Genomic DNA, 27,544 nt, shown 5'->3' on the forward strand with positions numbered 1-27,544 from the left:
CTCTGGGAGGCGCAGGGGGGCAGCAGCGAGACGCAGTGGTCCTTCTAGGCAGACGGGGAAAACCAACGAGAAGAGGGGAGGCGTAACCGGAAGTTGGGGGCTGGCGTGCTCCTGGTGTTTCCGGTGACAAGGGCCCCTTTCGGCGGGCATGGCGGAGCGGATCGAGCAGCGCATCGAGGACCGGATCCCGGAGCTCGAGCAGCTGGAGCGGGTCGGGCTCTTCACCCGCAAAGAGATCCGGTGAGAGAAGGCTGGGAAGGGAGTGCAGGGGATAGGGACATTGTCCATCGGTCGCTTTGGCTCGGAATCAAATCTCCCGGAACACGCCACGCGCTTCTGGTTCAGTTTCATTAAAGTCTCAAACACACTGCGGAAATAATCCACTTCGGGACCGCTTTAACTGCCCTGGCTCAACGCTAGGGAATTCTGGGAACTGTAGTTTTGTGAGACATTGAGCTTTCCCTGTCAGAGAGAGAGAGAGAGCTCTGGAGCCACAATAAACTACAATTCCCAGGGTTCCCTAGCACTGAGCCAGGGCAGTTCAAGCGGTCTCAAGTTGGATTACTTCTGCAGTGTGTTTGGGCCCAAGACACACAAATACAAAACACACAAAAACAGAGCTCCTGCATCCCCTGGAGTTGCCTCTGAATGAAACTGGAATGGCCATCCCTCTGTCTCCAAGGGCGCATCGGTACTGTGGGGATAACGCAGCTTGACGCGGGATGTACTAAAACAAATGGCAGTACTTACAGAATTATAGAATCACCCCCGCCATGCAGGAAATCCAATCAAAGCATCCCCAATAGATGGCCATCCAGCCTCCGTTTGAAGACCTCTAAGGAAGGAGACTCCACTGCACTCCGAGGAAGGAGTTTGTTCCACTGTTGAATAGCCCTCACTGTCAGGAAGTTCCTCCTAATGTTGAGGTGGAATCTCTTTTCCTGGAGCTTGCATCCATTGCTCCGGGTCCTAGTCTCTGGAGCAGCAGAAAACAAGCTTGCTCCCTCTTCAATATGACATCCTTTCAAATATCTAAACAGGGCTATCATATCACCTCTTAACCTTCTTTTCTCCAGGCTAAACATACCCAGCTCCCTAAGTCGTTCCTCATAGGGGATGCTTTCCAGATCCTTCACCATTTTGGCCGCCCTCCTTTGGACACACTCCACTTTCTCCACATCCTTTTTAAATTGTGGTGCCCAGAACTGGACACAGTATTCCTGACCAGACCAGAATAGAGTGGCACTATTACTTCTCTTGATCTAGACACTATACTTCTATTGATGCAGCCTAAAATGGCATTGGCCTTGTTAGCTGCCGCATCACACTGTTCACTCATGTTCAACTTGTGGTCTACTTGGACTCCTAGATCCCTTTCACACGTAGTTTCATTCAGCCAGGTGTCTCCCATCCTATATCTGTGCATTTTATTTTTCTGCCCTAAGTGCAGTACCTTACATTTCTCCATGTTGAAGTTCATTTTGGCAGGATACAGACTGCCTAAAAGGTCGGTCTGTCGCTGCCCTAGTTTGCCGGGCAAGAGAGCCACAGTGGACAAATCGTGCGGTTCCCTCGCGCAGCAAAAAGAACCTGCAAAAAGTGGGTTCTTTTTGCAGCGCCGTTGTGACGCCACAAGGCACCAATGGTGCATTTGCAGCATCATAAAGGCGCCGAGACATGCGGACTCTAGGCATCCATCACATCAAAATGGCAGCACCCATATGTACAGGGCGCCACCATTTTGACACCCTCATCAGGGGCGAGTGGCGTCTGAAAGCACCGCCCCTTACACGTGACAACAGCGCCCTATAGGGCCCATCAATCAAGCCCCTTTGTTAGCTTTGGCACAGCTTTCTAGTCTATTCAGGTCATCTTGAATTTTGATCCTGTCCTCTGGGGTATTAACTACTATTCCTAGTTTAGTGTCATCTGCAAATTTGATAAGTATGCCCCCAATTCTGTCATCCAAGTCACTGATAAAGATGTTGAAAAGCACTGGGCCCAGGACAGAGCCCTGTGGGACCCCACTGGTCACTTCTCTCCAGGATGAAAAGGAGCCATTGTTGAGCACCCTTTGGGTTCAGCCAGTCAACTAGTTACAAATCCATGTAACAGTACTTGCCCATAGGGAAACATTGAGGAATACTTCCCCATAGGGAATCATTGGGGAATACTTGCCCATAGGGTTCTTAGGACTTGAGCATAGCTTTGGCGCAGCTTCTGGCCTCTTAGGATGTATACAGCATTTAAACAGCATACCTCCAAAATGATCCGAAGCAGTTTTATTTTGGCCTGTCTGTATGGGCTCATTTGTCTCACTGTGATGCATGAAGGGGGCATCTATCCAGCACTTGCTTTCACTTGCCTTGCTCATAACTGATGGCCCCAAAGTTAATTAGCTTATCAAGACTGCCCACTGAATTTTTTCCAAAAGCCTACCTTGACAGTTATTCCCTTTGACTTGGACAAAGTCTAATTGTAGACTAGAACCACAAAATTCCTTAGAGCGAAGAGGAATTATATTGGGAAAACCATGAGGTTTGCAGCACGCATTCAGAACTTACAACTTCCATTGTAATTATGAAGTTGTGTTGCAGCCGTTCCCATTTATTGTACCGACTATTCTCTGTATACAGTCCATACACATTTGAGCCAGAGTTTCTAACAAAATTTGAATTGCTTGTTTGTATAATTTAGTAAATTAATTGGAACTTAAAATGTCATTACTACTTAAAGCTGGTTGCATTTTTTGATTTAAATCTTTAATCCTAAACACATTTTCTAGGCAGTAAGCCCCATTGAATGCAGTATGATTTATTTCTAAGTAAATGCTTAAAAAATTGTGCTGCACTTGCAGAGAACCAGATTTGATAAAGTTAATGTCTCAAATTGGAGAAATGTTTGTAAATATGGAAGCAATGCATAATGAAAACCATGAAGACAAATGAACAGGTGTTGAGAAATCATGATTAGGGAATAGGTCTTGTACGATTATACTCTCCCCGCCTTGTGTTTCCCATTATTAGTAGGCTGAAGTGTTCTGTGTGCCCAGAAAGACTAGCAGCCAATGGAGCTCCTGCAACAGGGAAGTTGTGGGCTCCCTGTAGCCAGCTCCACTTAACAATCTTTCTGCAGCTCTTTGAACTAGCTGAAGTTTCCAGATACTCTGCAAAGGAAGCCTGATGTAGAGTGTGTTGTTCTGTGTGGCTGTGTACCTTCAAGTAATTTCTGACTTATGGTGAATCTAAGGCAAATCTATAATGGGATTTTCTTGGCAAGTTTCTTCAGAGGGGGTTTGTCATTGCCATCCTCTGAAGCTGAGAGAGAGTGACTTGCCCAAAGTCACCCAGTGTGGGCTTATGTGGCCAAGCTGGGATTTGAACCCTGTTCTCCAGAGTTATGATCCAACACTTGAACCACATACATGGGCTCAGTGTGTTTGTTACAGTAATCCAAATGGAATGTAACTAAGACATGTGCCACTGTGGCCAGGTCTGACATCTAAGGGAGGCGGTATGGCTGATGCACAACCCTTAATTGTGCAAATGCAGTTCTGCCAATACCTGAGCTTCCAGTCACAGAGATCAGTTCAGCAGCAATGTGTGGACCTGCATCTGCACAAGCTAAAGCCTCATTCCCTATTGGCTGTATGCATTGGAGCTAATGTGAGCTTCATGTTAAGAAATAAGGAGGGCCATATGTATTTAATCCCTGCTGTAGAGGGATGTTTGTTAAAAAATAGCCCATCTAAAACAAAACCTTTTAATACTTTATGGCCCCCTTTTAAAAATGTAGTGCCTGTGTGTGTGGTGGGAATTTGGAAAGGTTATGGTACTTTTTTTTTACTACAGATCCCAGAATCCCCCAGCCAGTTGGCTAAAGGGTACCCTTTATGAACTCTAATGTGCCACAGGAACCATGAAAGGACATTTACCATTTCTTTTTACATTCTTACAGGGCAGTCATTAAGAAGTCTTCAGCCCTTGAATATAAAATACAGCGGAGAGCGCTTCACAAGGAAGATTTTGTCAGTTATATTCAGGTAATTTTTAAAAAGCCAATCTCTTTCCATCACGTGAGAGGCATCACAATTATTTTGTCTTTCCTCTTTCATGGATTCCTTTATCTTTTAAATGTGAACCAATAACATAATGCAAGAAAGCATTGCTTAGTGGCTGAAATATCTCTAGGGTCTGATCTATCGTCTGCTTGGAGTTGCATTTCAGCAACATTGGGAGGGCTCCACAACTTCCACATGTGCTCTACACTGACTGGCAACAGCGTCCCACCTTACCTGGAGATCTGAGACCTTTTGCATGCAGCCTGAGTGATCTGTCCCTGTGCTGGGGCCCCTCTAATTTGAGACAGGAGTCTTTACTACTTACTAGTGAACCATAAACTGTATTATAAAGCACATGGCATTGAAAGGGCTCACAAGTGAAGGCATATGCTTAATAAAACACATCTAGGTGACTGTAACCCGCCAGCCATGCCACTCATGGAAGGGGGCAATTCTAGGAGGAGAGGAGCAAAATGGCAGCCATAGCAAGGCCAGTTGAGCTCAGCTTGCTTTCTTGTCTCTCCTGATGAAGAAGCCAGAATGATTGCTGGTAGAGGACTTCTCGAAAGGAAGGAGTCAAGCGGACAAGGTGGTTAATAAAACACAATTTCCCGAAGCATCAGTGGAAGAGATAGGGTTAAATTAGTTATGATTTTCCATGTACTGTAATGATAGTTTAAGATTAATATTTGAAATTATTACAAGTGTAGGAAGCTCCTGCTCAGAGTGCAAACCAGCCAGTCTTTCAGTTAGGGTTTCTTTCAGGATGCTCCATTCTGCACATACACACATCCCAATATGATCAAAATTACGTTGCCACTGAACAGGTTAAGTCCACACATGACAGGTGTGAGGAGAATGTTTTCCTCCCTTTAGTTTTTTTTCTCCTCCAATTATTTTTTTCTGCTTCTCAAAACGTTGAGGATTCCTTATGCATATTGCATTTTATTAATATATTTTTCAATAGTTATATTCTGCCCTATGTTGTGGGATTTCGGGGCACCGTACAAGCAAAACAATATAAGCAATTAAAAGAATTCTATGTTTAAAACAGTAATAGAATAATTTAAACAGCTCCAAAAAGTTTAAAACAGTTTAACTGTTTTATGTGTGAAAGCTAAGCTAGGTCTCAAAAACTTTAATAAAAAACATGTTTTGACTTGGCATCAGACTTGTGTTGGACCTCTAAGGGAAAGGCATTCTTTATTGATGTACCACAGCAGAGAAGGCTCTCTCCCAAGTCTTCTCGCAATGTATTGCTCTTACTGGTGGAACATATGGAGGTCCTCTCCAATTTATGTCAATCCTGAGACAGGTATATATAGAAAGCATCAAGAAGTTATTTAAGGCCTTGAATATCTTCACTGGCATTAGTTTTTAAAACTTCATTTATTATAAGATTTAGCAGGGACAAACAAATCAATCCCTGCAACCCAGTCCCCTAAAATTAACACCATAATTATAACAATATATAAGTTATCTTCATGAACGTATATTATCAGATCACCTATGAATTATTTTGTCTACTTACTTGTCTGTCCATACACAATATGTATTGTTAGTTTGTCTATTTCTATAATTTATTAGTATTTGTTATGCCCAAAACCCAGATGATTAGTTGAGAGCCCATATTCAACATTCAATTGTTGAAAGTGCAATTGCCACTGATCACATTCTGTTAAGATTTGTGAAATGAACTCCTTGGACATTTTGCTAATTTCAGACTGTAAAAGGAGATTGTAATATCTACAGTTCTAAGATATTCGTTATATTTAATCTTGTGTTTCTCTCAGGCTGGTTCATATTGCTCTCTTGTGTGTTGCTGGTAGTGTTCTAGCTACATAAGAATAGTCCCTTGCAGAATGAGTTGCTCTCAATAGGGAATTGTCTCAATAGACATTTAGGAAATGGTATAAATAATGCTAAATTGGATTTTGATTAATTAGCATCTCTGTTATGAACCACCTGCCTAACTTGCAATTTTCATCTTCTTTTCCCCTCAAATAATTTGTATGGCTTTCCTGTGTTTGCCTGCTCAACTTGAACAGCCTCAAGATATTATTTAACTTGAAAATATTTTTCTTCCCCAGTATGAAATCAATTTATTGGAACTGATTAAGAAAAGAAGATCAGTAAGTAAATTGTGAACTTGGAAGAGATTCTTATGCAAGTTTAAAAGACTGTAAAGTTGGTGACTTTGTTTTTCTTCCCCTTAGCGAATTGGCTACTCCTTTAAGAAAGAAGAGATAGAGTACTCCATTGTGCAGAGAATACATAGCGTCTTCAAACGTGCCACAGCAAAATGGAAAGTAAGCCTTTTTCTTTCTGCTGGTCATGGTTTTGCATGATCTCTTCTGTAATATAGCACTAAAATAGATAAATGGGAGCAGCGTATATTTTCAGATTGGTTTTACATTCAGAATTAACATGTCACTTAGTTTGGAACAGTGAATAAATCACATAGGTGAGCTAGGAATTGGTTTGGCTAACTTGTTATCAGATGTTATATTGGGGATGGAGAACCTGTGGTCATCCAGATATTGTTAGAGCCCTAGTTAGCATGGTTAAAGGTCAAGGGTGATGAAACTGTAATCCAGTAATCCATGTGTTGTCTGGCCATCTTTTATAGTCTTTAGCACGGTGACATTGCATGAAATGTTGCTTCTTATCTAGCAGGCACTTGGTATGAAATGAATATGCTCAAAAGGTACCTCATATCCTCTCATTGATCTAAATGAGTGATAGTAGGAGAGGCATTGGAATGCAACAGCTTCATATTTCCTATGCATTTGTGGGTGTATTTTACAGCATGTGATTGAAGATGTGATACCAAAATAAGGATTCTCAAGAAGTGTGGCCCTCATCTTTTTTAAAACACATAGACATTATATTATTATTATTATTATTAGTTTTATATTCTGCTTTTCTCCCAAAATGGGATTCAAGGCGGCTTGTCTCCAGGTATGCAGAGAGGATTGGGGATAGAAAAAGAACTTATAATGAGATATTCTTAGTGAAGTACCCTCATGCCTAGGAGCCCCACCCCTTGAAAATTAACCTGAGTATGTTTTGGTAGATCTTTCTGTCTGAGTTTATCCTGAAGGACTGGAAGAGAGACCAAGATCAAGAGATAATGGCCCTGTTCAAACAATTGTCTGTGTTAGACATAAATTGTTCTGCAAAAGACCATGAAAACGGTGGTTTGTCCCTTTTATAAGCTGATGTTTGCATGTAGGTAGCTGACAAAGCAAGCCAGGGGCAAACCACAGGTGCAGATTCAAATGGGACAAGCCATGGTTTATACAAATAAGTATTCATAAGCCAACAGCAAATTGTGGCTTCTAAATGTGACTTAGAGTGGCTAACAAACCATTTTATTTCACTTTTTTTAGGTACTAGTTTAAATACTACAAGTATTTACATGTGAGCCTAACCAGGGTGTATTAAAATCCATAATGTTCTGTTAAATTTTAATGAGCTTATCTGTTGAGATAACCTCACCTTTATTACCTCTTCCTGACAATCAAGATGGTGTGGATTCTAAATTTCCATCAATAAATATATCAGAAATAAACAGAGCCTCCAATCCACTCATTGCAATCATAAAGATTGTATTTGTGCATTTCTGCTTTCTAAAAATGTTAGGTTGAAAAGTTTCTTCTTTCTCCTGAAGGACAGGCCTATCAAAAGCTGGTCAGATGAGATGATAAAGCCACCTAACTTCTCCCTCAACTGCTGCCTGTAGAAATGCTGACATTTTTCCAACATTTGTTGCTGATTGTTGTAGAAAGGATCACTGTGATGGATGAATAGTACTTGTGTTCTCTGCTGATCCTTCTCCTCTCCCCCCCCCCCCCCATTTCATTCCAATAGGATGACCTTCAGTTGTGGTTGTCTCATGTTGCATTTTGCAAAAAATGGGTGAGTACTGAGGTGTAATGTTCCTATTTTGGGTGTGTGTTGCAAGTGGACTGGTTAAACTATAGAGCCTTCTTTCAGATAAAGTAATTGAACATAGTCTTAGCATGTGAGAAAATTTGGTAGAATCTTGTTGAAATTGCTGGATTTGTTTTTGGGTGTGATGGGGGTCTCTATTCCGCATGCATTTCTATATACAATTGAAAGAGGAAACAATTCTATCAAAGGTGGACCAATGTTAATAATCAATTTTTTAATTGAAAAGATCACTCTAAGGTGATTTTTTTTTATTGGGAGGTAAAGTAGTCTCTTGAGGTGGTTAGGAAATTGCCGTTTTCTGCTGCCCTGGTAAGTCTAAACATTATGCCAGTTTTAAAATCCTGTTGAGATAACCTCATCATGTGAACATTGAAGAGTTGTGTCAACAGTTGTTGTGTGACTTGATCATGATGGCTTCCATGTATTTTTTCCAGGGTGACCATGGGCATTTTTGCCTTACTTACACTTGGCACTCTTCTGTAGTCATATTGCTATTTAGGTTTTATTGTTCCACGACCCAACCAATCCCTGTTTTTACTGAGATGGATGTCAGGTATTAAATGGAACTGCTTGCACTGCAGTTGTATAATGTGCCTGTCACTATAGTATGGCAAACAGCAGTATAGTAGTCCTCTGTAATGAAGATAAACATTTTAGTTTGAAATCTGAATGGTATATGGGTGTGAATTATATTTTCTGTTTCTTAACAGAACAAGAAAATACAGCTGAGTAAGGTGTTTTCATCCATGTTAGCCCTTCATCCAAATAAACCAGGTACTGCAGTTTAACCCTTTCTTGTAATGAAAGTAGGTCAGATAGGATTAATGATCCATTATTGTGAAGAGTTAGATGGGTTTTTGTTGTCTGCCTGTAAGTATAGTGAAGATCTGACTGTTCATATCAGTCTTTTACCTAATTTTTATCTAGTGCAGGGGTGGGAATTATGTAATGTTGGATTAGATGTTGATGTTAAATTGCAGCACCCAGCATCCCTCACCATTGACTCTGATGACAAGAGCTTCTGGGGTTTGCAGTCGCAATAGCAACTGAAAACTGCACTCCATATGTAGTGTTTATTCAGAATAGCCTGAGAATGTTAGGTACTCATAGTTTATGAAGGTCATTTGAACAGCAGTTGCTTGTCTGAAAATATGCAACAGACATGTGCATGGCTCTTGAAGATGGGATATAATCATTTTTACAAACAAACAACTGCTTTCCCAGCAGTGTAAAAGAGATATGAACCAATTGTCTTGGAATATAGATATACAGTATAATGTATTTGGCCAGAAGTCAGGAGGGTGTTTTTCTAGGAAGACAAAGTATAAATGGTGCTATTTGGAATAACTTCTTGCTTCTCCATTGGAGTCACTGTACTAAACAACATCATGTGTCCTTGTGTTGTAGCTTTGTGGATCATGGCTGCAAAGTGGGAAATGGAGGATCGTTTGTCATCTGAAAGTGCCCGGCAGTTGTTCCTCCGTGCCTTGCGTTTCCATCCTGAGTGCCCAAAACTTTATCAAGAGGTAAATTCTGCCCCACCTCCTTTGCCACCTTAAAGTCTGTGTTTCAGCCCATCCAGGCAAAGCAGGATTTGTGGTGGAGTTTGTGAACTACATGGTGAACACATCATTGCACCCTGAAAATTGTTCATCTTAAAATTATCTTTAAATTAAGGGGAGCTGTATCCTCAAGATTTTAGTATGACAGCCTCATTTGCACAATGTCTACTGTGTGGCGTTGCTTTTGTCCATCAGTAACAATTTCTGCAGATGTAAAACAGACATGCTTGTGTTAGACTTACCATAATCATGATGTTACGTTTTGGTGAAGCATTAAACTATGCAAATGCTTAATTAATTTCAAAGACAGTAGTGGGGGGAAAAAGTTCAAAAACAAACATGACAGTGTTCATGAAGACAAAAATTATGTAAGTTTTTTGGGAGATGTGTAGATAAAGCAGTGGAAGTCTTGGGCACAGGTGAGCAGTCTTGCCCAATATGACATCTTCCAGGGGTGTCAAGCTACAACCCTAATCATCCTCAGCCAGAAGATGCTGATTAGGGATGAGGAGATTGCAGACCAGATCATGGAGTCTCTCTGCCAGTTAAGAGTGACATTTTGCCAGTATTAACATGACATTCTTCTTAACTAGGAACTAAAACTGGAGTTTGAAGCTGTTTGCTCTGTGATTCTTGGATCCCTTGGGCTCATGACCCCCTTTTTGTCTTTCTTTGTTTCTGTAGTATTTTAGAATGGAGCTAATGCATGCAGAAAAGCAAAGGAAAGAGAAGAAAGAATTTGAACAAGCAAAGATGGACTTGGTAAGAAGCTAGAGGACTTATTATAGATGTCCAACTAAGTAAATGTCCAACCAGAAACAGTTTCAAATGTCAAACTTCAGATTTACAGCATTTGAAGTATACTTTTGTGATCTCATAATAAGTATACACTTAGGCAGTGCTCTTTTTCACTTGATAGATTAAACTGAAAGCAAATGCAACAGACAAGACATTCGCTCTTGGGCTGTATCTGCACTATCAAAATAATGCCATTTGACACCACTTTAACTGCCATGGCTCAGTGCTATGGAATTATGACATTTGTAGTTTTGTGAAATATTTAGCTTACATTGTCAGATAGCCACAACAAACTACAAATCCCAGAATTTCATAGAACTGAGCTATGGCAGTTAAAGTAGTGTCAAAGTGTATTATTTCTGCAGTGTAGATGCCACATAGGTTTATATTTGTCATTAAAATGCAGAAGGCGTATGAAGGCGCTCTATATGACAGGGCACTACTGTTCTCTTATAAAACATCTCTTTGTTTTGCATTATTGCCAAGTCAGGAGTCTGAGAAGCTCATCTGTGAACAGTGAAAATGTTCTAGTGACTTGCATAGCTGTTAATAGATGCAAAATGAAGAATGGATAACCTTTAATTGACTCAGTTAACTGTTTCAGGGACCACACCTTGTGTCAGAAGTACATTGTCAGATTCAGAGTATATTAATTTTTGTTTGATTGAATGTAAAACCTAGCCCTTACCAAGGGCATGTGGTGGATTAACAATAAACTCATTTATTCTGCCTAATTCTTCCAACAAAATGAATTGGTTTGGGGTTGCTTTCTTCCACTTTGGGCTTGATTACATTGTGGTTTATCTCTCTTGAGAAGAAGTGGGCAATTCTCATCAGAACCTTGCTAGCATTGCCAATTGTGTTCCAACATCATTCGTAGGGTCAGTTGCTAGCCATGGCTCAGGATGTAGGTGAAGATGCATGTGCCTTAGCACCTCCATTTTGCCAACACAACTCTGTGCAGGAAGGTCTGACACTTCTCTTCATCAAGGAATAGTCATAACCTACCATTGTTTGTGAAGTGTTCGCCTGACCCTGAAAAGTATATGGTTGCTCTTTTTTGTGCAGATAGATGGCCCTGTGGGTCTTGGAATCCTGTGGAGCTTCAGCTTGCAACTTTAAACATAGAAGGAAAACTATTGGTCATGTGCTGTAAATGTTGTCTCCATTGAAATATCTGGGAAATAAATAGTTAATTGTAGGAGGGCTTTTTCTGCAATTTTCAGGGTGAGTTCAACTATTCTGAGGAAGTGCTTAATGGTGAAATAGCTCAAATCGTCTACAGAAATGCCACTCAAAAAATCAAAGGTAACATGTTGTTTGCTTTAAATTAATAGCCTGTAATCTGTTTATTAATACAGTATATACAATTAATTACTTAGCCTCTTTGCATAATGGATCCAAGATCATGTCATTCTACTTCAACAGAGCAAATTCTTGCATTCTTTGTTAAGGTTCTTGAAATGGAAAGATCTGGCCTCTCTCAGACTTAGGATGCTAGGCCAAATGAGACAATCATCTGGTCTGTTGCTGGTTGAAAATCCAGAAATTGTGTAGGCAAGGATATATTATTCTGTCCATCTCTTTAGAAACACTAGCAGTCCATATGCTTTAAGAAAAAAATAGACAGTTTTTTGTTTGTTTTTCTGTTGTTTGTGTGGGTTGTGTTGTTTGGTTTAGGATAAATAGGGGTCATTTCTTTAAATATATGACATCTCCAAAAGCATTATTGTAAGACTAAAGTCATCCAGGATTAAAGTGTGTTTCTCTCCGTTTTAGATGCAGGGTTCCTTCTGTCATTGCTTTCGATTGCAAAACTTTTTGATTTTACTGCAGACCTTCAAAAAGAAATTATTGAGAAGTAAGTTTGGGTTGGGTGTAGAAGTATGGGGTGTGGAGCAATAGTGCTGCCTGTGCTCTATTTAAGTTGGCTGTGTTGGATAAGTACATTCTTGTCAGGACATATTTTCTCTTGAAAGCTCTTCCATTATCTATAAGACTGATATATTTATTAAACTATGTGATTTGCTGTAAGCACAATGCCAGAATCTTTTGGCCATGATCCACCCTGTCCCCATGTTGCAGTTGATAGCAGTTAACAACAACAAAGACCAGGCTATGATCTGATAGACTCTAGCATATTTGATATAGTTCCACTTGAAGCAATTTAAAAAAAATCTGAACAGTATCAAGAATACATCAGAATGAACAAAAGGACATTGTGATTGCTTGCTTGTCAGAGAATGAAAGCACTTCTAGTTACTCCTGAACTTCATAATAAGAGGGACATGTGCATTTACATTGGCATGATACATTTTCTTCTTGGTAGCTTGCAGGCAGAGTACACAAATGATCCTCTTGTGTGGGACTACATGGCCCGGCGAGAATTGGAGATGGAAGCTCTGCCATCATTGGAACATATATCTAAACAATCAAAAGCACTAGACATGGCCCGCAAAGAAGAACGGTGTTGCACAGTGTTTGAGGAAGCAGTCACTTCACTCCCCACAGGTTAGAAACTGTGTCTGGATAGTCAAATACTGCTTTTCTCCTCCCAAGCCCCCCCCCCCCCCTTTCCATAGTAGAGTTTCTACAATTATGAAAATGTGGACTTGAGAGCAATAAAGGGAACAAGTTAACATTTGTCTGATATACCATCTCTTCTGAATCATGAGTGTTCTTGCCATTTTAATTTGATTTAATAGAGATTGCTTACCTGTTGGTTTCTTTTGTTCCTGATGCTGGAGTGGCTGAGTTGTGTGACAGTTACATTTTTTAGAAGGAATAATTGCTGTTATTAAAAACAACAATTTTTTTAACCCTTCAGAGGACATGTGGAAGTGTTACATCACTTTTTGCCTGGAAAGATTTAAGCGGAAGACCAACAGTGAAGAGTTAAGGCAGAAGGTAAATTCTCCTTCCTTTCAGAATAACATCCCCCCCCCCCCCCCCCAGTTACTGGTTGCTTCACTGAAGTAACTGAATCAGGATTGTAAGTTCTGAGGCCAAAAGAGTGCCTAGAAAACAAATTAAATTTTTTATTTTCAGTATTAGGCTATATTGGACTTTATCTGCTTTCACTTGGGAGTTTCCACATGCTCTTGTGCATGAAGGGTGCCATATTGTTTAAATGGCTCATGTAGAATGGCTTTACTATTAGTATTTAGAATTGTGATGTTCAAAGTTTCTACTTTATTTTTCACAGTGTCTGCTTTAGATAGCATATTTCATTTTTCCCTTCTCTTTTTTTGCTCACTTTAGAGACTTGAAAGGATTTTGAGTGTTTACAGTCGAGCCCATGAATTGCAGCTGCTGCCATCTTCCCTCTATAAGCAATGGGTAAGGGATCCATCATACCATCTTGAACACACCCATGTCATGTCTTACCTAAACATGGTTGGGTGTGGTTAGGATTTGGGTGATGAATCAGTGGGGAAAAAATGGTCTCCAAGCAGGGCTAGGAAAAGAAAAACCTGCCTGAGATCCTGGAGAGCCACTACTGCCAGTTAGAATTGACAATACTGGTATGGATGGACCACTGATCTAACTCTGTATAAAGCAGCTTCCTATATGCCTATCATTTGCAGTCCTTTGCATTTTTAAAGAAACCTTATCACAAAACAGGAAGGTGGGAACAAATTTCTGAATTAAACCATATCATTTTATCTGTGAATTATTGCATTTTTCCAGCTTCAGCTCTTAATGGAACTTGACCTCAAAAAGAAGGCTGAAGAGATAGCAGCAGCAGCAACCTCCCGGTTCAGCCAGGTGGTAGAAATGTGGGAAGTGAGACTGCAGTTGTTACTGAAGCTGAACAGTGATGGTGTAGCCTCATGTTTCCAGGAAGCCTTTAAAGTGGTTAATGCTAAAGTAAGTACCTGGCCTCGCCAGCTGTGTTCCTTCAGATTCGGTCCCAGGGTATTGTTGAATGTCTACACTCACAGGCTTGAGCTGTCATTGCCAGTGGTAAGGGATTCTCAGATGTATAGCTCAAAAAAATATCTGTGGATCAACAGGTTGGAATCTACTAGGCTATGTGAAAATATTTGATGGTTGTGAGCACCTCTTTGTGAATGAAAAGGGACTGCATGAAATATATCCTATTCCCAAATTTGAAGATGAATATTTGTGGTGAGAGGAAATATTTTCCTTGTTTCATGATCTGGGGGAAGTACCAGTGAGGAGTGCGTGTTGTGGCAGCCAGGGAAGTAGTACTTTTCATAAGAGGGTTGGAAAGGAGCTTGGGCCGCCTAGTCCAACACTGCCATGAATGAATGCATAACTAAAGCAATCCTGGGAGATGGCCATCCAACCTGTTTAAAGACTTCCAATGAAGGAGCATCCACCACCCTCTTGAGGCAGTCTGTTCCAGTGTCAAAAGAGCTCATACCATCAGGGACTTCTTTCTAATGTTTAGTCAGAATCTTTTTTCTTGAAGTTTTGAATTTTTTCATTTGTGCCCTGTTGTCTGGAGCAGAAGAAAACAGACTTGTCCCATCTCTTCTACATAACACTTATTCAGATAATTAAAGATGGCTTTCATGTTAGCTTTCAGTCTTCTCCAAGCTAAGTGCACCCAACTCCCTATGTCAAACTTCATTGAGCTTTGGTTCCAGGCCTTTTAACATCTTGACCACTTTCTTCTGGATGTGTTCCAACCATTATTTGTCATATGTGGTGGTTGTGTAGGCAACAGACGGCAGAGAGCTCAGGCTGTTGTTTCTCTGAATGCCTCTGGGCATTAAGTGACAATAGGTAGAGGTTGTACTAACAGGAAAGTTGTTGATGTACATATTTTCAAAAACTGCATCATTTTTATTTGCTACCTCACCTGGAATGAATGGCCACCATCACATTGTGAGTAGTACACAGTTGTGGTGACACATCTCAGAGTTACTGGACATTGTGACAGTTTTTAAAGGCTGAGAGAGCAGCTCACATAGATGTGATAGCAATATTCACAGGTCTCTTCTGAAGCCCTTTATTCCTGCCTTGCCAGCCTTTTATATTCGTCAGTAAGGAGCCTCAAGAGAAAAGATGATAATGCTCAATAAAGTTGAAGGGTGTAAAAGAGGAAGATTGTCTAAATAGGTGGATGGATTCTGTCTGTCAAGGAAGCAAAAGCCCTGAATTCGCAAGACCTGAGCAGGGTTGCTGATAACAGGGCATCTTGGAGTCTCTAGTTCATAGGGTTGCCAAAGTTTGAAGGTGACAATTGCACATAAGCACAACAATTCATTTCTGCTAGTCCTCTTTTAGGTTTCAGGTAGTGTTGGTGACAGCTGCTATCATGTGTATAACAGACCTCTTACTTACCATTTTCCTAGCCTAGTTTTTCACTGTTATCCATTTCCTCCTTGTAGGACAGCTTGCCACTCTGGATTTTATGGGTTGAATGGAGTGAGAATGTTAACAGCAAGGCTGAAACTGAAGCTCTCTATCAGGTAACAGACATGCCATGTATATCAAACTATAAATCATGGGTACAGCTGTTCTGGAAGGCAACTGGGTGGTTTTATTACTCTTCGTTGCATTTGTTTTAGAATGTGATGGGGTGCTGTAGAGAACACAGGAATGATAGGAGCTCAAGCTTTGTAGGTTTTTTTTTTCTTCATTTAAAAAAAATACATTCTAAAACAAAACATGACAACAAACAGTACACCAAAACAACAATAAATACAGGCAATACCTGAAAATACAAGCCCCTGAAAATTATAGATAAAAGGTGTATTCAGGGATCCTGAAAGATATCTTTCCATAAAAATTTAGCTAAAATGGGGGATGTCCAGAGACTAAATCTCACTGGATGTATTCAATAAATAGGTGCCAGAGCTTATGAGCTTTGTAGTTCAAAGGAGACAGACTAAGTTGAGCCAAGGGTCCCAGTGAAGGGTAAGGGACATTTTGACATGTCAGATATCTAGCTAAATAGAAGCTCTTCTTTGTGGATACAATTAAAAAAATATAGACCTCCTCATACTCCATGTGAAATGTGTAAAAACTTCATAACTGTTTTCCAAATGAAGATTTTGTGTGTGTTTAACTTGCAGAAATCATTGCTTGCCACACTTCCAGTTGACTCAGTAACCATGAAAGAGAAGTACCTTGAATGGGCTTATAGGACAGATGGCTATAAAAAAGCAAGGAAGGTCTTTACAAGGTTAGAAAACATCCCTTTTAAAAACCTTATTTCTTTCTGTGAGCCAATGTGGTGTACTGGATTGAGTGTTGGACTACAATTCTGGAGACAGGTTCAAAGCTTGGCTTGGCCATGAAACCCATTGGGCAACCTTAGGCATGTCATACACTCTCAGCCTCAGATGAATGTAATGGCAAACCTCTTCTGAACAAATCTTGCCAAGAAAACCCTGTAATAGGTTTGCCTTAGGGTCTCCATAAATCGGAAACAGCTTGAAGGCACAACACAATACTTTTTTCCTCACCCAACTTGTTTTTAAAAACTGCATTTCTCACATGACTTTTGTATGTCCTAGTTTACATGAAAACCGACCATTTTCCCTTGAGTTGTTCAAGAAGATGATACAGATTGAAAAGGAGCAAGTAAGTGTTTTAAATGAATATAAGGACTGGTTTCTATTGTATGATATGCTGTATGTTTAGGAATGGTACTGATGTGTGGTTTCTCATGGAAGTGGGAAGTAATTCACTATAATACAGGGTTATATTGGGTAGTAAGAGAACCAGAATTCTGATATGATTCAAAGTGCTGTTTATTATTCAGTGAAATCTGGAATGTTACAAGTTGGCCACCTCTATTTTAACAATTTAAGCCTCTTGAAACCTTGAGACTTCATAGAATGCCATCTTCTCTGTGGTCCTAACACGACAGACCTTAATCACATGCTCCATCCTATTTGAGGTGCGGTTGACAGGAGTATGTGTGACAACATCTTTTAGAAGCCGCATCAACTCACTGGAAGCTCCTGCTTTAGAAGATTTTTGTTGCCCTTTTCTTAGTCACTGCAGAAATAATGCAGTTCGACACCCCTTTAACTGCCGCTGCTCAATATTATGGAATTCTGGGATTTGTAGTTTTGTGATATATTTAGCCTTTTCTGTAACAAACTACAGTTCCCAGGATTCCATATGATGGAGTCATGGCAGTTAAAGGGGTGTCGAACTGCATTATTTTTGCAGTGCAGATTCAGCCTCAGTTGAAAATGTCATTCATTTGGCAGGCGTAGATATTGACTGATGGACCTGGTGTGTTCTTTTTCAGTTACAGCCCTTGTTTAGTGTGTATCTGTTTCTTTGTGGCTAAAAGGGAACTTCATTGGGTGTGATGGAATAGGAGAATGTTTGGCAGTCGGTTTGATTGGCAGAAGCCATACCAAAAAGGGTGGGGAAGCACACAGGCTGTGAAGTAGGCAACTGGGGCACAGAAAGAGCCTCTGCCAATGGAAAAGCTCATAATTCATTCCCCAGACCCACCACTGCCTCTTCTCTTCTGGCTGGTCCCTTATCATGGAAGGTCCCCAGTAGATGTAGGGTAATAAAAGTATATGGGTTTGTGAACACTTCTGTAGAAATGTTAGTATTGGAGCAAATGACAGTTGTCTTTAACTCTCATGAAGTGGCAAAAACAGCATTCTGAGTCATGTCTTTCACTTTTTTTGTTTTGTTTTAAAGGATTCAGGTAAAATATTTAATATCCGAGAATATTATGAACGTGCCTTGAGGGAGTTTGGTGCCACAGAACCTGGTAAGAATCCTTTCTTTCTCCTGGCAAATCCTGAACTATGATGGGTTAAACCTAATGTGTCCCGACCTAATGCCCTTCCACAGGCTTGGAACTGCCATTTCCATAAGTCCAAGCCTACATAACATCAACAACAACAACAATAGAGGCCATGAACTAGTTTGATAGGCAGCCCATGTAGCATCTCTCTTGAATTAAATTTCCTTTGGAATTGAAATCCATTTGCTGTGCAAATGCACTTGGTAAATGATGTCCTGGTGATTCTTCTGTGGCAGATTTAGGCGAGGGATGGTTTGATACCAATTACTGATTCTGTTCAGCAAGTGCTGTATCTTTAAAACAATGTTCTGTAAATTAACTTTCCTTTTAACCTAAAGGTGTTTTTTTAACCTTTCTTTGGATTTTTTTGTGACAGTGGTAGAATCTGTTTAGATTAGAATCAGGATGTCAAAACCAGAGCTAGTTGCTAAGGGAGATGACTTATCCTTAAAAATCTCTGTTCTGTCGTCCTACCACATCATTTTGATGTTCCCACGTAAATTGGTTCCAGGTGAGCAGGGTGGTGGGGAAGACCTTTCTTCTTTATGCTATTCTTATTCAAGTCAAGGGAATGTTGGAGCCTTCAGCTTCTTCTTTTCTCTTTCTTGAACCCAGGATATGACAATAAGGCATGGATGGAATTTGGTTGTTTCTTTTCTGACAAGGAACAACAGTATGTCTTCCCTTCTTTTCTCTTTTTTGGAACATGTATGCTGTAAGCTGAGATAGGGGATAGCAGGAGTATGCTTAAGTCGTTGGAGAGATGTGTGGGATAGAAATGGAGATTCACACGTCATTATTACTGCTGCAACTATCCCCCCCCACACACTTTGCTGCAGAGTACTCACTCTTCCAAAGGAGCAACCATGGGACTGTAGTGGTAGTGAGATTCGAGTTCTTTGCACTTATGCTTCAGTGCTCCAAAGTATTGTGCATGTATATCCATACAAATACACAGGATCATGGATTGCTAAATTTTTGGCCTAGACAGATTTCTCTTTCTGTTACATTCCCTTTCTTACTGTCTTAACTGGACTTTCTTTTCGTTTGAAGATCTTTGGCTGGATTACATCAAGGAAGAGCTGAATCATACCCAAGGGAAGCCAGAGAACTGTGGCAGTATTCATTGGAGAGCAATGAAAGCACTGCAGGGAGAACAAGTGGACACTTTTATTTCAAAGTACACACTGCTACAAACTGGTCACCTGTGATAACTGTTGTGATTGATGTACATCAGAAGAACTATGGATCAATATAAACCATTCCCCTTTTTCCTTAAACATTTTGTATACTTTGATTTTCCAGAGACAAATACAGTTTTATGCTAGATAAGAACTAGTCTGTGCGCTGCTGGTGATTTCCATTAGGGCAAAGGACTAGAAGTGGGGAACAGAGTGTCACAGACTAATGCTGTTGGATTGAGCACATAAAATGAAAGTTACAAGTCTTTTCATTTTTAGCCTGGCTAGAGTAAAAGATTACATGTTTCACTGCGTGCCAAACACTGTGCTGATTCAAAAAAAAAAATGCCATGGAAAGGCCTATCTATTTATATTCTCATTACTACAAAACAGATTAGTTTTATCACTTGTTTCCTATATTAAACTTGCAACGTTAACTATTATACCACTACCCCAGTTTAGTTTTGAAATATTGAAATGTCCAAATGGCCAAAAATAGATCAAAAGTGTCACAAACACAGCAAGTTTGCTCATCCAAGCCTCCAATTTGATGCAACAATCCCCTCAACTTCTCAAAAATCGGCTGAAAATGAAATAGATCACTTCTGGGTGCTTCAGCTGGAAGGGTGTGTACAGGGAGGAGTCACAAATGGTCCTCTGCTGTCCCCCCCTCCCCCAGGTACATGATTTTGGCTAATGTGCATAATTTGGTACAACAGTATGTGTATATATAACAATGACCAGAAAATCTTGAAAATAAAAATTAACTTTATATACCTGAAGTATTCCTGCTGGGATTTTTTGGCTTTGACAGACTTATAGAAAAAGAGATGGGTGGACTGGCTCAGCATGTAGTGACAGTGGCAAGAATGACCTATGCTAAATATTGGAAGACCCCAAAGATTCCAGCTGAGGATGAGTGGATATATACATTAGTAGAGATTGCAGAAATGGATAAATTAACACAGCTAATGAAAGTGAAACCCAGAGAACAATTCTTGGAAGAATGGAACCCTCTTACAGCTTATTTGCAGCTTAGAGAGGAGGAGGTGGCATCAGCAAGTTTTGAAGTGTTATTCATTTTATTTAGGTTAAGAAGGAGATGATGTTATAAGGAGAGTGGTGTTTTTCTTCTTCCTGCTTTATAAGATGTTAAAATTAAGAGTAAACTGAATACAGGAAGTGTATATAAGGGAATCGGGAAAGGATTAAGCAATACCCTGTTTGTCTCGGCAAATGGGAAGTCAATATTTGTTATCTTTTTATATATTTACTGTTTTGTTTAGTGGCATTTTTGACAGAGGGTTGTGCATTGTAGTGTCTTGTGCTTTTACAAACCTGTTTGTGTTAACATATCATTAAAATATGTTATTTTTTAAAAAAAAGAACGGCCAGAAAGGAACTGGGATTTCATTTCCCATTTCCATCAGTTAACAATTCTGCCCTGTCCTGAAATTGGATTTGTTTTCAGATGGGCAGTCCAAATATTAAAATATTATGCTAGTTCCATTAAATGACTTGGCAATGAATAGACTTGCATAGCAAAGTAGTACTGTGATAGCTGGCATCAAATGTACTGCATGTCTTGAGTAGTGTCTGCATGTGTGTTTGAGAGAAAGATGCTGTTTCTATTCAAATCACTGCAAATAAAGATTTCATGGATGTAGCATAGAATGCTGTTAAGGATTGTCTAGGTACTGTGAATGGGAATTTCGTCACAGTTTTGCCTGAAAGGAAGCCTGATTAGAGTTAAAACAAAACTGGCAATACCAGTGTATTTCTTAATAGCTATCAGCAGTCACTTATAGGGACAGGATCTGAACTGAGCACTTGGCAAAGTGGGGCTGAGAAAAGGCAAAGGCAGACCGGGGTGGCCACTGTTCGGCATTACAAAGGAAAGGTCTCCTGTGATCCCTTATCTAAAGGAAACTGGATCAGTAAACATTGCCACTGTTGGCTTCTCACTTCTCAGGAAAAGTATGTTTATAAAAGTATAAATAACACACCACATGACTAGATGTCAACCTTATTATGCATGTTCAATATGCCTTCAAAGCATCCGAAAAGGGCCCACAAGACAGCCATTTTGAAATCCATATTGTGATCATACCTTTATCAGGCTAACCAATAGCATCTGTTTTCAGTATCTAGAGAGATCTTGTAGCACCTTTGAGGCTCACTGAAAGAAAGTAGTTGGAGCATGAGCTTTCGTAGACTTCAGACTACTTCCTGAGAGGCTTTTGGTGAGGAACTAGACTTCGGACTACAAAAGCCCTTGCTGCCAACTTTGTTCTTTCAGTGAGCCTCAAAGGTGCTACAAGATCTCTCTATGTGCTGATTCTACAGACTAACATGGCTTTGGCTATTTTCAAGTTATCTCACATTTTCGTCACATAAATAACAAAAAACTGGCTTTCCTGTTCCTTGGTCATACAACAAAAATCAGTGATGATGGAGAGAGCAAGCTAACTTTGTTTGGACAGGAAAGGTATTTGGCCACAGAGCAGAGTACAGTACCCTTCAAAACCCACAAAACAGTGGTACCTTTTTGACCAAACAAAAAGCATAAGACTTCTAGAGCTAGCCATGTTGGCCATACACCAAATCCTATAACATCCAAACAATGATACCTTTATGGGGCCAACCAAAATGCGCAATTACATGCTGCAAGCTTTCAAAGTCACACTGGCTTCTTCTTCATCAGGCAAATAGGAGAAAGGAATTGAAGACGTTAGTTATAGGCCTGCATTTTCTGTTTCTAGTCCGCTCTGGGCCCCACAACAACATAATCCAACTCCCAGAACTGCATAGCCTTGAGCCAGACAAAGAGTCAAAGCGGTATCAAACCGGGTTATTTCTCCAGTGTGGACGCAGGAGCAGCCCGAGGGAAGCGCGCGCGAAGCCTTGACGGGGCCAATGGGAAGCGAGGCTCTTCCTCCGCGCGTCGCTGATTGGTCGGTCCCCTCAGGGGGGTCACGTGACCCTCTGCTGCTCCCTCTCGGCGGCCTGAGGGAGCTGCTGCTGCTCATTTTGGCTTCGGGAGGAGAAGGGGCCGCTTGGGAGGGAGGGACTGCTTAAGGGCGATGGAGGCGTCTGGGAAGCAGGCTCCTCTGGAGCAGAGGGTGAGGAAGGAGGCAGGGGCCGCAGAGAGGAGCCTCAGTCGTGGAGGCTGCTGGGGCGTTTTGATTGACTTTGACTGAAGCTGGCATGCTGGGAAGGGAGGCTTGGCTCAACGCCTTACATCCCTGTGCCTTCCCCCCACCATTTTATCCCCACAACCAGGGTAGCCATGGTCCCAAACACACACTGCAGAAATAATCCATCTTGAGACCGCTTCAGCCGCCCTGGCTCAGTGCTAGGGAACCCTGGGAGTTGTCGTTTTGTGATTAAACTACAACTCCCAGGGTTCCCTAGCACTGAGCCAGGGCAGTGGCAGTGATCTCAAAGTGGATCATTTCTGCAGTGTGGTTTGGACCCAGGTGTCCTAAAAGCCGAGGAAGACAGGGCCCCCTCAAAATGGAGGAAGTTGAAGGGGAAAAAAGGGAGGCGTTCCAAAAGAAAAGCTACAAAACACTCGTAGAAATGCAAATTCATGCTGCTCAAAATGGAGGATGTTTTGGGATGCCCGCCGGGATGCATGGTTGAAATGGAGGATGTGTCCTGGAAAAGGAGGACGGCTGGTCCCCCTGCCCCACAACACAACCCTATGGGGGTAGGAGGTGGTCAGGCTGAGAGGCAGTGATGGGTCCTCCCTCTCCTCCTCAGTGGGGCTGGGGAGTGCATCTGAAACAGATCTTAGGTATAAATAGGTTACTGCAGAATTTCCCTCTCTCTTCTCCTTTCTCCTCAGAAACACAAGGCTCACTTATTTACCTTCTGCCACTCAAATAACTCCGCCATGTAAACCCAATAGATGACCCTGGGCAAGTCACACTCTCTCAGCCTCAGGGGAAGGCAATGGGAAACACCCTCTGAACAATTCTGGTCAAGAAACCCCTGTGATAGGGTCGCCGTAAGTCAGAAACGGCTTGAAGGCACAGGAGAGCAAACAGAAGTTAACTATTTTGTAAATACTGTACAGTCAGCCCTCCACATTTGCCTCTTTGACTTTTGCGGTTGTGATGATTTGTGGATTGGATTACTGGAGGGTCTGCTGGAAATTGACCATAGGGTTGTGCTGGAGGATCTAGAACAGGCCTGCACAACATATGGCCCCAAAGGATTTTGGGCAGCCCGCGAAGACTTCAAGGACCCTGCACTGCTTGGCTTTCTCCTGAGGAGAGGGCCGGGCAGAGGAGGATGAGGATAGAATTAATATTAATAATATGTGTTATTAATTATTAAGCAATAATGATAATAATAATAATAATAATAATAAATATTTAATTAAAACCTATCTGCTCCCCAAAGAGGTTTAGCCCATTATAATTTTGGCCCCTTTCTACTGCCAAGTTGTGTAGGTTTGATCTAGAGATTACTAGATCTCTAGGCCTTTATATGTCCTCTTGCATGATTCTATGGTTAGCTTTTGGCAGATGTTGACCATAGAGTTCTGATGGAGGACCTAGAGGTTCCTAGAGAGGTGGTCTCAGGTTAAAAAGTAGTAATTTGTTTATTTGCGGTTTTTCCACTTCCACGGGAGTCCTGTGTCCCTAACCCCAGTGAATGTGGAGGGACCACTGTACTCTCTGGTTGGTGTGTGGTGGAATGCTTCAAGAGTTTACTACGCTGCACGAATAAGGTAGAAAATTATTATGAAGAGCTGTAGTAAAATTAGTATACTTAAAAGACATTTGCAAACAGGAGTCCTGAAGTTAGGGCCAGAACAGCACGCCTGTAATATGTTAGGTCCTTCTTCAAATCAGTGTTTACATGGTAAATAATGGCTGGCTTTGTTGCCCTCCTGAGTAGACTGGATTAAGTGTTATCTCCAAGTATGGTTTGCTTGGAAGTAGCAGGGGGTGAGATTGTTACTTTTTATTACAAGGCTCTGAATCCCCCAGCCAACATGGCCAGTAGAGTCCCAAAATAAACAAATAACCTTTCCAGGCTTTGGGAACTAAATCCACTGGTTTCAAGATACTTTGCTAATAACAATATTGCCAAGCTTTCCTCCCCCAGTTTTGTTTTCTTCCTCACAAGGTTCCTGTGTGCTCTGATTAGGACTGAACAAAGAATCTAATGGCTTCTTGATTCTGTTTTCAAGAACAGCACAGCCATCATCATCATCATCATCATCATTATGCCCAGTAGTTTTGAGTGCCTCTTGAAAGCAGCTAATGAGGCTATTACATCTCTTGCACTCCTTTTGCACTCAGTCTTAAAATTGTTATTATACAAACTATAATCTTTGTACAAAGAGGCAGCCATTTCATGCCTGTTTCCTTCCCCAGCTTCAGCCTTTTTATGTATCTCCTCAGTCCGTTCAGGAGTGATGCTTGAACCTAAAGGGTGGAGTCGCACTCAGGGCTTAATGGTGGGTTTCCTCCAGCTAATTGGCCACTGTGTGAACAGAATGCTGGATTGGATAGGCTTTTAGTCTTCTCGGCTCTAAGGTTCTTCTGAAAGCTTGCCCACAACCTTGTGCCTATTTGGTCCTAATAAAAGCATAATCGAATAGTAGCCTCTGAAAGCTCTGAGAGTGTTGTCATTTTGAGAGGTATGCATTTAATACGCAAAATGAAGAAGTCACCCTTACCCCCAGCACTAAGACAGATTGAACTTGCTCTTGAAGGGGACTTTATCCAAAGCCACCACAATGCCCATAGAAGATGGTTGAGATCTTGCAGATCTCAGAAATGTTCTCTTTTGTACTTTTCCCCTTCATTTTATTTCTTTGTATAATTTTTCAAACTCTTTCTCTACATTCCCTTCCCTGTATCCAAACAACACTAAATGTTGTATCAGGAATCTTGTCCATTTTTCTTTTTAATATATATATTTTACTAAAATCACACAAAGCAAAACATAAAAATTACTTCAACAAGCATCAGACATAACAAACACATAACCTTACAAACACATTACACATATAATACTTCCACTCCTCTCTGTTCTTGAAAATGTTGAAAATGGCAAGCATGTAGAGGGGAGGTTTAGCAGTTCCAGTTTTACATTTTGTTTTGACTAAAATAGTCCTAATGTATGCTACTAGCTCAAAAAAATAAACTTCCATTGGTCCCTTCTTAAGCAGTGCTATTAAATTAAACATGCAAAACAATTGGATCACCTTCCTAATGATCTGTTTAGCATTACATTTAACTTGGCTCTGATGCCTTTTATTATCAGACTATCAGGAATGCTTAAATGCAATTGTTGTGGTCAGTTTAGAGTTTCTGGGCAAGCTGACTTGCATTTCATTTTTCTGCTGTACCAAGTGGAGACTTGTTCAGAAGAAATGACACTGTGTATAACATCTATGGCTATGTCTGAAGGGAAATAAAAACATGACTGCCAATGAGACTGCTCAAGAAAAAGGGTGTGCTGAAAAGAAAACAGTGGATGCTTTATACAGGGCAATCCTGTCTGTTCTGGCTTCTGCTGGCACCATAACATTGTGACCCTAGGCAATCCTAAGCTTAGCAAAAGTCAAGAAGCCAAGGGATGTGTGTTTGTGCTGCATTTCACAGCATAAACTGATTGATTTGAACTTACTAGCTACAGTCCTTCAGGTGGTATTTAACCCTGCAGAAAGGAGCAGGATGTGCATAAGAGCAGTCTGCAGAAATGATGCACACTGGTAGGAAGCAGTTTCATTGTGTTTAGTGATGCTATTGACTCAACTCCAGTTGACTTTTACTATGGTAAAAGAAGTAATGTTAAGAAATGTTGTGCAAATTTTCATTATTTTTTTTTAGAGGAGGCTAGGCAAGCAGCTGGTTATCCATAACTCTTGAACAGTAAACGAGACATACATCCTGCATGAATTGTGGGATGCAGAATCAAAGCCACAAATATGGAGGGCCAACTGTATATGAAAATTTCTGGGTTTAGAAAGTTGGAGTAGAGTAAATTAGTGAGTTAGTGGATGGTGATAGGTTAAGAGAATGGTAGTCGGTGGCACTTTTCAATTATGCAAGAATATACTTACAATGAAGACAAGGATCTGTGTTCTTTTTTAAAGTTGATTTATATTGCATATATATAACTGAATATAATCCAACATATTATGAAAAAAACTTTCAGTATAAACAGTTCATTTTATTTGCCATACTACATAAATCGAACAATAGAGCACTTCTAAATTCTGTCCCTCTTTTATATTAAATTCTCCCTTATATTAGGTTCGCTTATTTTTGTTCTGTCTCGGTCTGACCACAATAACATAAAAATAATTTACAAAATAAAATACATAATTAAATTACCTGAACCTAAATATCTTCCACAGTAATATATTTTCCCCTTGTGACACCTTCCTGTTCCTTTATTTTACATTAACTACAACACAAACTATTTTCCAATCCTTGTAAATTGTGTCTGACTTTGTAATTTCATTCCTGTGAGTTACATTCATAAGAAATTAGTGTTTATGCCCCAATTTTCCTCTCTCCACACTGTGATAGGTAACCAATCTTTCTCTGCTTTGTTAATTGATCTATTATATACCATCAATGTTAATTTTATCTTCCATTCCTTTATTTGAGGTATGTCTTCTTGTTTCCACTTTCTATTAGTTATCAATCTTGCTGCTGTCAACAAATATAGGATTAACCTCCAATATTTATATTCTAGTTCCTTATCCAAGATTGATGTCATATTTAACAAATATAATTTGGGAGTTAATGGAATGATCTATGTTCCAGAGAGAGAAAGAGAGATTCTGTGAGAGAGGTTCCTGTGCTGAACTAATTATTCAGTAGTATATTAAAAGAAAAAGCTGCAGTCTACAAATATTTGTGTAGTGGAGAGTTGTTGTTGTTGTCGTCGTGTGCCTTCATGTAATTTCTGACATGGCAGCTCTAAGGTGAAGCTATCATGGGGTTTTCCTGGCAAGATTTGTTCAGAAGAAGGTTGTCGTTCCTTTCCCTGAGGCTAAGAATATGTGACTTGCCCAGTGGGCTTCATGGTCAAGGAGGGAATTGAACCCTGGTGTCCAGAGTCATAGTCTAACACTCAAACCACTAGAACATGCCAGAGATTAAAGGGTGGTGTAACATTTTAATTGTATTTAATAAATTTGTATTGGTTATTTAATATAAGCGTTCCTATAGACTGGTCACTCCAGTGT

The 27,544-nt window shown here is 40.5% G+C and overlaps 2 protein-coding genes across 3 annotated transcripts in view; both read left to right on the forward strand.

Moving 5' to 3' along the window:
• The first annotated feature begins 102 nt into the window (after window positions 1-102).
• Window positions 103-20,203, forward strand: UTP6 (UTP6 small subunit processome component). 2 transcript variants are annotated; one of them, XM_089478088.1, is made up of 19 exons: window positions 103-240; window positions 3,958-4,042; window positions 6,151-6,192; window positions 6,277-6,369; window positions 7,934-7,981; window positions 8,728-8,791; window positions 9,425-9,543; window positions 10,264-10,341; window positions 11,604-11,685; window positions 12,157-12,238; window positions 12,707-12,888; window positions 13,205-13,284; window positions 13,639-13,716; window positions 14,068-14,247; window positions 15,741-15,821; window positions 16,428-16,537; window positions 16,872-16,938; window positions 18,028-18,100; window positions 19,190-20,203. In XM_089478088.1, the coding sequence occupies exons 1-19, from the start codon at window positions 149-151 to the stop codon at window positions 19,345-19,347; spliced, it is 1,794 nt and encodes a 597-aa protein (XP_089334214.1). In that variant the 5' UTR covers window positions 103-148; the 3' UTR covers window positions 19,348-20,203. The 2 variants fall into 2 exon arrangements, with proteins under 2 accessions (XP_089334214.1, XP_089334223.1); XM_089478097.1 differs by lacking the exon at window positions 6,151-6,192.
• Window positions 20,204-22,400: 2,197 nt separating this feature from the next.
• LOC149322457 (uncharacterized) overlaps window positions 22,401-27,544 on the forward strand; it is a 34,134-nt gene continuing 28,990 nt past the window's right edge. Inside the window, exon 1 of the mRNA XM_089527333.1 lies at window positions 22,401-22,439. Coding sequence (XP_089383459.1) covers window positions 22,401-22,439 — 39 coding nt within the window. The remainder of the gene's footprint in view (window positions 22,440-27,544) is intronic.

The sequence above is a fragment of the Sceloporus occidentalis genome, unplaced genomic scaffold (assembly GCF_023333645.1).
Source record: "Sceloporus occidentalis isolate IW3139 unplaced genomic scaffold, rSceOcc1.0.p SCAF_1, whole genome shotgun sequence".
Lineage (NCBI taxonomy): Eukaryota > Metazoa > Chordata > Lepidosauria > Squamata > Phrynosomatidae > Sceloporus > Sceloporus occidentalis.

Coding starts and splice junctions, on each gene's coding strand:
- UTP6 (XM_089478088.1), top strand. CDS start 149: ATGGCGGAGCGGATCGAGCAGCGCATCGAGGACCGGATCCCGGAGCTC. Junction 16,538..16,871: donor GCAAGGAAGGTCTTTACAAG/GTTAGAAAACAT, acceptor TGTATGTCCTAG/TTTACATGAAAACCGACCAT. Junction 18,101..19,189: donor GTTTGGTGCCACAGAACCTG/GTAAGAATCCTT, acceptor TTTCGTTTGAAG/ATCTTTGGCTGGATTACATC.